This window comes from Apaloderma vittatum, unplaced genomic scaffold (genome assembly GCF_000703405.1).
Source record: "Apaloderma vittatum isolate BGI_N311 unplaced genomic scaffold, ASM70340v1 scaffold12286, whole genome shotgun sequence".
NCBI lineage: Eukaryota > Metazoa > Chordata > Aves > Trogoniformes > Trogonidae > Apaloderma > Apaloderma vittatum.
In genome coordinates, this window is record NW_009723449.1 from 61864 (window position 1) to 74258 (window position 12395).

A 12395-nucleotide genomic window follows, 5' to 3' on the forward strand; every position below is an offset into this window, starting at 1 on the left:
TGGTAGAAGACTTGTAACTTTGAGTGCATACAAATTTATTGTTTATTAATAATCCTTTTTTCCCCCAACAATTAAGTACTATAATCTTGGCTTAGAAAGACAGCATTAGCCCTAAATGAGTATCTGACATTTTAGGATGGTTTAAATAGAAACTGTCAAGTTAACTAATTAGAAAAAAAAATTACATGTAGTAAAATAATTCCTATCCTAAAAATTTCAACTTTAGATAAAGCACTCTCAATATACCTACGAAAGCTTATGTTAAGCCAGGCTAATCAGTGTTCACCTAGTGACCCATACTACATTTATGCTTCATCTTGCTCCAAAGTACTTACCTGAAAATGCTGACTGCAACGCAAATCAACAGTGGCACAGACAAAATATATCTGTCTGCTGTCTAGCTTTAAACAGATGATCTGTATTGGTGCCCACCTCTACATCATTTCTGGGTGGTCTTTATCAATTCCTTTTACCTATCTTGACCTCAGTCTCACTTACAACACTTTTTCTCCATGGCTCAGTTCATGTACTCCAGTTGTAAAAATCTTGACTATAATGACCATATTGTGAATAGTGCTTACTCAAACAATATTCTCTCCATCTCTTGACTAACACATCGGAAAAAGCATTTCTGAGAAAGACCAAGTTTCCTTCTACTTTTGAGTGAACTAATGCTTCACTGTAAGTAAAGAGTTAAATCCTGTACAAATACTTCTTAAGTCACGTGACATAAATGTCTCAGTTTGTGGCTATGTTTTTAAGACAGGCCTCTTACCTGAGGAGCTGCTTTCAAAACACTCACCTGGGCTGTCATGTTCTATAAAATAAACCTGATGTTCATCTGTTAAGCCAAGCCTGTTATTATTAGCTTCAATATTACTTTCTGAAGCTAGCTTTAAAAAAGAACTAATGGCAAGCATGAGTATCTACTACTAGACACCCAGTTACCCTTATTCTAACAAGGATCACCACATTTTTTCTCATCTTTCAGTCTTTCTCAGTGCACGTACCAACAGTGACACTGATGGCCGGTTGACTAGACCATTTCGATTTCAATCTCAGCCATTCTGTGAACTAGATAATCCTCCCTGGAGCAACACACACTTAATACACATGCAGAAGATGCTTTAAATTTTTTTTACTTTATCCGTAAAGCACACAGACCCTTTGGTGAAGTTTCACACTGCAAATTTTTGCATGGATATAAAATTCCTGGTCTAACTCAAAATTACTTACTGAATTAAAAATTCTAAGAAGCTGAGATTTTTACATGAGGATGCTTTATTGAAAAACAGTAGCAACATTACTATCTGACATACCCTAGTTTATATCTCACCAAGAAAGATTAGTATTATCTTTGTTCTGGTTAGCGGATTTTTGGATTATACAATCCTTACACAGTTAGCCTTTCATGAAACACTGTTAGGGATTAAAAGCATCTTTTTGAACATGTCCTCATACAATGAAATCATAACAATTCAACTTCATTTTACCCAGAGCAGGAGAAGCATGCCAATTAAAAGCTCTGTTTTGAGGGTTTAGTATCAGCAGGTTAGGCAATAAACTAGCAAAAAGATTCCCAGCCCAGAGAGGATTTCTTCTTATTTTATGTCAAGCACACTTTAAATCTCCTAAGCTGTTTATAATGATAGAGTTGCCAAAAATAGCCCAGCTAAAAATCATGGAATTGGCTGCATCTGTTACAGAATACAAAGAGCCCCTAAACATTGCAGAGTATTAAAGAAAAGGCTCTAAAAAAACCCCACACCCTAAAAACAGAAGGCAAAGATGGCATGTTCTGGAGGTTTGTTTTTTATTTGTAAACAAAAATGAGTGCATCCACTTTAGGTACAAGTATATCTTCATATTCACAAATAGTTGCCTGTGAGTAAATACTCTGAATTTTTCAGTCAAAAAGTATCACAGCAGCATCAAGCGTCACGATGAATAAATCTTTTGGATAAGAGGATTTCAGCATGCTGACATCTCCCCTGCATCCACATCAACACCTCCCTCCTCATTAACATGATTCTAAGATGTACCAGGACCGCTCTTAAGGAGGTTTTGTTTCAACTCCAGAATGGCAGTGCAGGCCAATAGTGAGTCACAAGAATCCTCTTCACCAGCTCTACCTGAACCAAGCCCTAAGCGATGCAGTCCACTGACTGCACTGAGAAATGACACCCTGTGAATGGCAGCCCTCGCTTGGCCGGGGTAGTGAGCTCTGCTGCCCCAGCTATGCTAGCCAGGAACAGAGCTGAACCTTGCAAGAGGAGCAGCATTCAGCTGTCTCCTGCAGAGTCTGCCCTGAGTGCACAGGGAGGCACAGGACAAGTTGCGAGCATACTAGAGTGATATCAGCACCTTCTGCTGCTTCTGTTTGGCACAGTGCATTTAGAATCACAGTATCATCAGTACTGCATAGACAGTTACATATATATTTTTTGTTCTCTTTTGTTGTTTGAGTTTTTTATTACTATTATTTTGAATTTATATCAGCTGACTACTATGAGTCATGTGCTCAACTCTGCACAGACCAACTAAAAGAGACGTGATGAGAGCACTAAACAGGTATTTTTTTGGAAGAGGCACAATGAGACTTGAGGTGCAATTTCATGCTTGGTTAAAGGCAGGCTACAACTGCTGCTTATAAAAGAGGAGTCAACCTTCTCTCTGTTGTTTACATTGGCTCTGGGAATCCTGAAGCTATGTGGTCAGTTGGATCACCTTAATAACTCAAGTGGAAATGAACTGTGTTCCCTGTCAGCCCCAGTTCCTGAGCTGTTACTATAGCTGATGTGAAGGAGCTGCTATAAACGTGTAGACAGGACCAGACAATTGGTGACTTTTCATTTTGGAAGCAGGCAGTCTTGGAACAACACTTCAGTCATGAAATTTCAGATATCACCAATATTTTTCAGTAAGATGTGCCTTGTTCACAGTTGGTCCAATTTTCCACAGGGACAGCAAAAAAAAAAACAAAAACCAAACCCAAACTCAAATTTACCATTCCCATCTTAGAAGCAAAAAAATATTTTAAAGAAAATACTTCTATGGTAATATTTTCTCCAGTTTTCTTCTCACAATGTGTTACTTTCCTTGAAATTTTCATCCTCAGGTTGCTGTAAGGTAACACGTATTTCAGCCTGAGGTGTTATATCCTTGATATTACAAGCAAATGAAAGTCAAGATCTTTCTATGGAGAGTGCTTCAGCAGAAGCTTCTATTCACATCTTGAGATATGAATATAGATGTGAATCTATAAAAGCTCTCAGCACTCCTTACACAAAGACCCTGACTTTTATTTCTGTTCAATAGAGGAGCTTCCATATATCACTAGCACTAATTGGAACTCTCTGGGCATTCTTTATGCTGTTGGCTGTCAAAAACCATTGTGCATTCTTGCAAAAATTGATCAGCCTGTGACTGATCTATGTAAAGCACCTTGGACTCCCTACCTTTACCTACCTGTGAGTTTATATTTCAATATATTCATCTTAAAATAGTATCTGGAATGCTCATCTATGCTGCCCATGGCACTAAAAGAAAATTCCAAAGAATGTATAGAACTATGTTAGAATTGGTTATTACATGACACTGATTATGGTAAGCAATCATGTATTTAATTTTGCAGTTGGAATTTCCACTTGACAGCTTCATGCAGCAATATGCCAGAACTGAATATTAAGGGTGACTATGCACTAAAGCAATTAACTTAATCCCCAGCATTTATAAGCATCTTAATTAAATTTATGGACTCTTTCCTCTCTTATTCCCATGCAACTAAATAGGAAAAAGAAATAAGCCCTTTTTCAAAATTACCATATATGAATTGATGTACACTGGCCATGTAGCAGAAGATAAAGCATTTCGTAATTCATTTAGTGCATGAAGATATGAAGTTTAGCCTGATATTTAAATGTGCCTGGAGGTATGAACCAGGTATGTAAGTGATAAATAGATTCATCCTGGTAACTGAAGGCTAAATCGCATTGCGTATTTCACAAAAACAACCCCAACAATCAAAACAAGGCCACTATCAACAAAAGAATACAGCTTGTCTACCACAAGAAAATTTGTCTCCAATACTTGTTTGTGAATGTTGTGAATTAGAAGTAGGTTATATGATTGGTCATGTAGTAATAGAAGAATGAAGCTTCACATGCTTTTTTCTCAATCAGTAACAAAATTAACTACAAGAAAATAGAATGAAGTCATATTGCAATCTTCAAGAAACAAATTGTAAGTCCAGTCTCGAAAATATTCTTCTGAGTTAACATAAAACTACTTTCGAACTCAAGATGCAGGGGGCCAGTTAGCCAGTTAGCGTGGTGCTGATAACACCAAGGTCACGGGTTCGATCCCTGTTTGGTCCCCATGTGTCGCCTGATCTAGTTGAGAGGTGTCCCCGCCCATGACAGGGAGGCTGGATTAAATGATCTCTAAGGTCCCTTCCAGCCTAGGCCATTCTGTGATTCTATGAAAAAAAAAAATGCAGTCCTGCCTCTGATTCTGCTTATTGGAGTACAGCATCACAAAGAACAGGAAACAATGCTTTAATGGTGAACAGAAAATTGTTGAGAACAAGCATTAGTTCTGATTAAATTACCATTCAAGAAGTAGGAAACATTAAGTTATTCATTTTTGGTAGTTATTTTTTAAAACCCAGAATTTTCAAATTGTAGAAATTAAAATAGTTTAAAAATCTGAAATAGCAAAGTCATATAATTACTGAACACAACATTCCAGTAACAACTCTTCACAACCTTCAATGAAATTTACTGAAATATTAGAATGAAATTGCAATATATCATATATACTTAATGCTAAAAAAAATTTTAGGAAGGTATTTAACACTTTTATGACTTACCAGCAGTGAAGTCATTATTTAAATCTATAAAAGCGTGAGAGTGTGGTATATACATTTTAGTTTGAGTTTCCAAGGCAGTATGCCATGATAAGATCCTACAGACAGAAGAATAAGAAGCAATACATTTCATCAGTGATCAGGGACTGTTAATCACAATAATATACCTTCTACAACAATCGTGAAACTTGAAATAAAATTGAAGAGAACGCATGTTCTCCTGACAATACGCTAAGATTACTACTCCACTTCCACAATACTTAAGTAACTAGAATAATTGTTTGAAAGGTTCTACGATGGATGATTCGCAGCACAGGGACTTCAGTCAGATTCTTAGTTCTCTAAAGCAACTTTTCTTGTACGCAGAAAAATATCACTACCCACAAAGTGAAATTTAGTGCCTAGATTTCAACTGTGTAACTTGAGACACTGGTCATCATCACCTTCCTCAAGCAGTTTTACTGTCAGTATTGCTGAAATCTACTTAAGTATTAGTAAAGATGAGTAAAACGCACATAATCACATGCTATTAAAGCAGGTCATTCCTCCTGCATGTAAATGGACTTTATTTTCAGTCACTTAAATAAAAAAAAAAAAAAAAAAAAAAAAAAAAGAGGTCAACATAAGAATTGAACTCACAGATTATGATGACCTACAGGCTAATTATGTAATTTCCTGAGCAGGTGATATTTTTATTTACTTATTTACAAACATACATGCCCTGCTGCTTTCTCTTCTAAAAATGACTAATCTTCCAGCAAAACTCCCTATTAGTAGTGCACTCAAATATCCTTTAAAAAAATCGAATAAATAATCCTTCATAAGTCATGGTGGTTGAATCATCAGGTACGGTTGCTTTCAGAACCCTTGGCTCAGAAAAATCTCACTATGCACTACGCAACAGCAGGACGGTGATATTGCTACTGTCTACAATAGCTTTGTTTATTCCAATGACTTTACATACATCTTACTAAAATCCTTATCTTCTGACTCATTTTATGGGAAGAAAAAAGAAAGGCTTCTGATTAATTCTTAGAGATCATAACTAAGACTTAGAAATGTTAAAAATAATCGCTTAATCTGAAAGAAATAATTAAATATTTTGTATACGTTTTTGTGTTCAGTTTGTAAGACAGTCAAGAAAGTTATACATCTCTAGCATAAATTTAAAAACATTTTAGATTAAAAGTAGAAAAATGCTTTTCTCAGCAGAAAACATAAAGCTGTTTTCCACAGAAAAGACATTGCTTATGCTGTCATCTATAGCACTCAAGTCTTATTTTGAGCTGTTATGAGTAAATTTATATCTTAATGCTGCGAAAAGGATTTCTTCAAGAAAATGAAACAAATCTCTTCCATTTTTCCCTATCTTAAAAAATGCATCATTTTTATCAATACATAATCATTGCCAGATACACCCAAACACCCTTGAGAATTTGAAATCTCTGTTCTGTAAACTATTAATTAAAAGTAACGGTGATAAAATTCAAGTTGTGATTAATGACCAAAACCATATTATCACAAAGTGTACAGTTTCCATTTACACAACTATATATTATTATTTATCCTACATCAATTCTGAATTATCTCTGAGGAAAGGAAAACAGGCAGTTAGGAACAACAGGTGAGTGCTAATGCAAGTATCCTTCTTCTGAGGTTTCTTTTTCAAAGAATGCCCAAACCCACAACACTATTAAACTAAGCTCGTACTCACAAGAGTCAAAGACTGAACATATGTCAAGTTCAATTTGGCAGAAGTCACAGGAAAAGATGTAAAGACCCATATCTTCAGTTGTTTTAAAAAAAATGCATCCTGTTCAATAATGAAACTTTCTCTAACTCATTTCAGTTGTTTTTAAAAAAATGCCTCCTGTTCAATAATGAAACTTTCTCTAACTCAAGAGTCGTACCGATTTGTGTCCTTGAATACACCATTCTAATAGCTCTCAAAACACAAAGCTTTTCTCCATAGGATAACAAACTTCAAAAGCAGTATCAGAAAAACTGAATAGAATGTGAACTCTTCTTTTCTAGGGTCCACTACTGTTTTTAATAACTTATAGTCAGAAAGATTTAGAGTTCACTGGCATCTTGCCCAACATTAGTGACACTGCTATTTTCTAATTTTTTGTTTGAAAGATGGAATCAATAAAGATCCATTCTTTTGTTATGCTTCAACTTCAGCATTCATACTCAAAATAGTTAAAAAATAATTAAAGCTCCCCTTGCATAGTCCTTACTAACCATTCAAATATGCCATTAAAAAAAAATACCATTTTTCTGCCAGTACGTCCTAGCTACTCCCATTCTAGAAATTCCAGGGCTAGCTGAAACTGTAATAAAAGTCCCCTTTAGTGTAATCTCATCTCATATGACTCCAGACAACTTTTATTTCCTGAAGGGTGGCCTTAGCCACTCCTTAACACAAAATGTGACAGATAACATCAGTTGCATGCACACTTAAAGTCGCCTCTGCTTTATGTCTCTTTATGAAACTCTTCCCCCAATAAGCACACCAAATATTTTCCCTAATAGTTAGTTTACTATTGTTACACTTCCCATACTTTTGATTTTCCATGCTGTCTATCCTTCCCATTACAATTAATTTCCTAGATAAATAAGAACTGATTTTTAAAGATTTGCTCAAAATCTTGAACGTTTTCGTTTTGCCATCCTCCAGCACTTCTCACACCACCAACCTGTCAATTAATCTATTATGCTAAATACAGCTTAAATTCTACAAGTGGTACTTAAAATCTTTGGTTTGTATTTTTGCGCAGCACAGAATTCCATAATACAGGTTATAAAAATAAATATCGAAGTGTATTAAACAAAGGAGACTATAAGTGTTCCAAGAAACAATTATCCTATTTCTCATGTCAAATAACAGGTGGTTTTTTCTCCTCAGCTCTGATGGAAGGTCTACTTCCCATAAAACAACTACTTCCTCAGAGTAACACTTTAAAAAAAAAGATAAAGTGTCATAGAATGGTTAAAGATACACATGGAAATGAGAGAAGATTTGTACATTTGCACAATTCCAGTTAAATGATTCTTATGCCTCTTTAGTAAGAACAGAGGTGGATTCACAATAAGTCGTCCAAACTCATGCAAAAAACCAAATCCTTTGCTTACCCGCCCATCAGTATCTGTGGCTTGTCTGCATCACTTGTGACACCAAAGACATCGGGAATCAAGTCTCCATTAAAACTGAAATGCAAAATAATTTCAGTATCACCTTAGTCATTACAGGACTTGACATTAACTGTTTGTCAGTTAACCTGCGTTTGGTTCGCATTTTCCCACCAATCAATCAGTAATTTTCAGCTGTGCAGTCCTTTCTGAATTTTGGCTCTTCTCTGAGCTGCTGGTAGTAGTAAAATACTCTCAGTATTTTACACTATGCCATGCTTTTCATTTTCCAGCTATATTTCTCCCCCGCTCTTTTGTTCAGCGTTTCACAGAGAGAAAAGTGCACTGTGAAAGGGATATTTTCTCAGTCTGATATGCCAGGAAGGTTTTTGCTTTACAAGATTCACCAAAAAAAAAAAATGGATCTTTTCCTGTATAAAGGAAGAGTAATGAAATTAAAAAAACCCACAAACTTATTTAGTTACTATTGCCAGGATGATATAATTTAAAAGATTTGTAAAGATGACTTATGTTTTGTTATCTTATGTTAGACCAGTTGACATTACACAAATCACCTTGTTCTTAAAAGAGCACGTGTTTCAACTTTCAGCATTAAAACATTTTTAAGTTGCACTTAGACACCATTATTAATGCTGTTTTCTAAAAAGGGTTATACTTACTCCATTACTAGAGGTTCATCAAGAAAAGTCTTATTTAACATAGTTTTATGGTTAAGATCTGAAAACAGAAAATATTGTTACCAATGTTAAGGCATTTGCATTTTAACTTAGACATAATTCTTCTATTAATTTACAGCCATCGATTTTATGATAAAACTAAAAAATCAGCCAGCACTGAACATAAACAACTATATGGTTTCCTGAAATGATGCAGGAAAGGTAAGTTAAAATTAAAACACTGAAGCTTCTCTCTCCACTGAACTTTAACAAATTTTTCTAACGAAAATGACTGCTATCCCATAGACACATGAAATCTGAACTGGGATGAAGCCAGTCTAAAAATTTATCACTGTTTACAAGACCTCCATTTAATGTTTTGTCACTGTAAACCCCTCCACATTCTTAAACCAAGTGCCTGAAATGAGGATTTAGAGGTAGATGACCTAACAGGAAGCGTGGATTTTAAGCACTAATCAGGTTATCACCTCTCAGACTTCACTTTTACTTGTAAACTGAACTCCCTACCACATCATCCCCATTTCTGTCATCTCTGATAATGTTTCCTGCCTTCCTAGTTTCCACATCTTCTAAGACAGTCCCCTCCTATTGACTTGTCTGTCACACTTCCCCTACCCAAGGCAGAAACACATACCTTCCCTGGAGACTCACTAGGTACCACCCCCTGCCTGAATTTTTAACCTCTGACTCCTTTTCTAAGACACCTATTTTCTTGATCCAGTGCACCTGCCCAGGTTGCTGGGCTCTGTTGAAGCCAGAAGCAACGGTATCTAAGGCCACCACTTGCCTCATCTGTTAAGTATTCTAGAACACAGTTGTTTTTAATAGTGATTATTCTTCAGTAGTTTCTAGGGACTTAAGAGTATCTTCTTTTGCTTTGCTGTCCTGCTTCAAACCTTAAAACTCTTCCCAAAACCTTTTTCTCACAAAGTCAACAGAAAACAGACAGGACTTCAAGAGTTCCCATAGTCCATGACTCTACCCTAAGATAGAATCAGCTATACCTAGAACACTGCTGTAAGACTCTTGAAAATCAGATTCTAAAATTCTTGAAAATTTCCAGTGAGAGAGACTCTAGAAATCTTTCTCCTAAAACCTAGTGTGTCACTGTCTTTAAAGATTTTCATTAACAGAAGTAAGAATGTTATAATACTGTTTTTAAGTTTAGGTATGATATTTTCAAAGTTTATGCACTAAACTTTATACCAGCTTCCAAGCACATTTTAAATTCAAGGCGAGTCTTTTGAGATAATCTTTGTGAAGATGATACATATAATGGGGAAGCCACAAAAGTAGCTCTTCAGTTAGTAGGTCACTGTCAAACTATAATATTGTTTGGTTATGTCTTCTGAATGACATAAAGCATGGGGTTTAGCTTTGTTCTCTTTCATTGATTACTGGATGTAGTTTAATAGCAAGATAATACATGGGTACAAAGCTGAAGAGCTGCTGATCCCTATTTTAGTTGTAAAAACAATCTCTACACTAAAAGGAGTTATAACTTTCTGACAATACTTTGAATTACTAAAAATTCTAACAATCGTATTAATAAGCAGTCTCAGCAACTCACCTAAAGTTTGGTTGTGCCCCCAGAAAATAAACACTGAAAGTTCATCTCTGCCATGATTTGGTGCCTGGGTAGTCAGAAGGACATCCATTTGTGAATCACCATCATAATCTCCAGGAACTACGCTGGTTATGGTAACACCGAGAGATCTAAAATTACAAAAACAAACAAAAAACACCACATGCAAATAATTGTACAAATGTGTGCAAGAAAATTGAAACTTCTGTATTTCAAGAGTTGTGTTTTCATCCCATTTATTATTACTTATTATCCTTCAACAGCCTGTCTTTTTTAGTCCTCACCTATTGCAAAAGAAACTTTAAATGAAGTGTTCTGCAAACTATCTTCATCTAAGAAAGGAAGACTTCATTAACTCTAAACTTCAGCTAACAGGCACACTTCAGCCAAATCTGGTTTGTTAACGCTATCTAGACTTCATTAAATACCTTCATTTCTTTGGAGAGCAGGATCTTTTGGTTGCATTTCAAGAGCTAGACCATAAAGCAAATGGAGCCGTTTAAGTAGCAGGAGCCAGACAGATAGCCAAGATCTTTTTAAAGACAACATCATCTCTTATCTTCTTCCACTTCTTACCACTCCTCCCTGCCTTTGTCTCTTTTACTTGGTTACCTACTCAGAGACCAAGCTTTACACATAAGAACATGGATCATTCTATTAAGAATTAAAAGCACATAATTTCTAATGCACTAAACAAACTAGTTCCTTCCAAGATAGAAGGGAATAAGAAAAAATAAAAATATTTAAAGCTACAGAAGATGAAGATGAGCTACAACAGCAATTTAACTTTTAATAAACACAATACTATTAGGAAGCATTATTCATAAGCATTAATGTATCCTGTAATACCATTATGGATAAACTATACATATATATGTACATAAACATACACATTGTTTTACATTTATTAAAAATAGATGCTTTTTTAAAAGTCACATTTAAACTTTAAGAAGAAACATATCTCTACAAAGAAACACCAAAATACCATTCTCCATATCTTTTTCTAAAGCAGATGATACTGGCTGGATCTCATTAGTAACTACAGCAATTAGAGGAATTGCTCGGAAAACGTCTTGGGACAGAGCCTAATACTACTTGCCAGAAAGACTTGACCTATGATATGGAATGATAGTTTGCTTTACTAGGAAATAAAGTCCTGAAAAAAATGGTCAACTGCAAAAATATTCCAAGATATAGGTATTTAAAATACTAGCTAGAGGACAAAAAACCAAAGCATACACATTTCCTAAGGGGGTGGAAAGTCACATCTATTAGTTAACGAGTGACAAAACTCAACTCCACAAATTCTGTCATCTGACTCACAAAATCCAAAGAAATCAGAACAAAAGTGTACCACAAAATTCACCAGAAACTAGTCAAAGAATTGGAGCTCTAGGGGCAAGCTGAACAACACAGTCAAGCAGGTAACTGACTGCAGAGATGCACTTTCCAGAAAAATGGCCACTGTGTTTCCCCACTGAATATCAATACTTACTTCATTGGTAACTTAACACGGGGCTTAAAGTAGGGTTCCTTTTGGTCAGCCAAAAAGATAATTAACTCATTTCCTGCAAAAGCAAGTAAAACAATGAATAACAGAGGAGGATTGTGAATGGTTTATAGACAAAAACAACATTAAAAAAGCTATGCCACAAACAGTCGTTCCTCAGAGTAGCAAAAACTTTGAAATACTTCCCACACAACTAATTCCTCCTTATTGAAAATGAAGCAAGAGGAACACTTCTTCAATATAACCTATAAATCTAATTGCATCTCCAAGGAATCCTAATATCAAGAATCTTCTTTCAGGCTTAGTGTTAGACCTTTCTCTCTGCTATTGTTATCACATTCCTTAAAATATAACTTTCTGCAACGAGTTAAGAAACATAACATGTGGAAAAGTAGTAGACATCAGTTCCATATAAATAACTAAAGCTTCCAAGCTAGTTCAATTTAATTATTTTAATACTGTTTCTGACACAGCAGGATCTCATACTGCTTGCCCAAGTCACCTCACAAAGCACTGTAAGTGAAACTCAGAAGTAACCTGGTTCCCTGTAGCATTTTTATTTAGAGGCAATCATTTAATTATTTCAGGAAAATCTAAGTAAAA

General features: G+C 35.4%; 1 protein-coding gene across 1 annotated transcript in view; it reads right to left on the reverse strand.

Annotated features, from left to right (window-relative positions):
* The window catches only part of ITFG1 (integrin alpha FG-GAP repeat containing 1), a gene marked incomplete at its 5' end in the record, with an annotated part of 68755 nt that extends 56905 nt beyond the window's left edge, over positions 1-11850 (reverse strand). Inside the window, 5 exons of the mRNA XM_009872135.1 lie at positions 4871-4965; positions 8003-8077; positions 8680-8737; positions 10268-10413; positions 11778-11850. Coding sequence (XP_009870437.1) covers positions 4871-4965; positions 8003-8077; positions 8680-8737; positions 10268-10413; positions 11778-11850 — 447 coding nt within the window. The remainder of the gene's footprint in view (positions 1-4870; positions 4966-8002; positions 8078-8679; positions 8738-10267; positions 10414-11777) is intronic.
* Between the last annotated feature and the right edge of the window lie 545 nt (positions 11851-12395).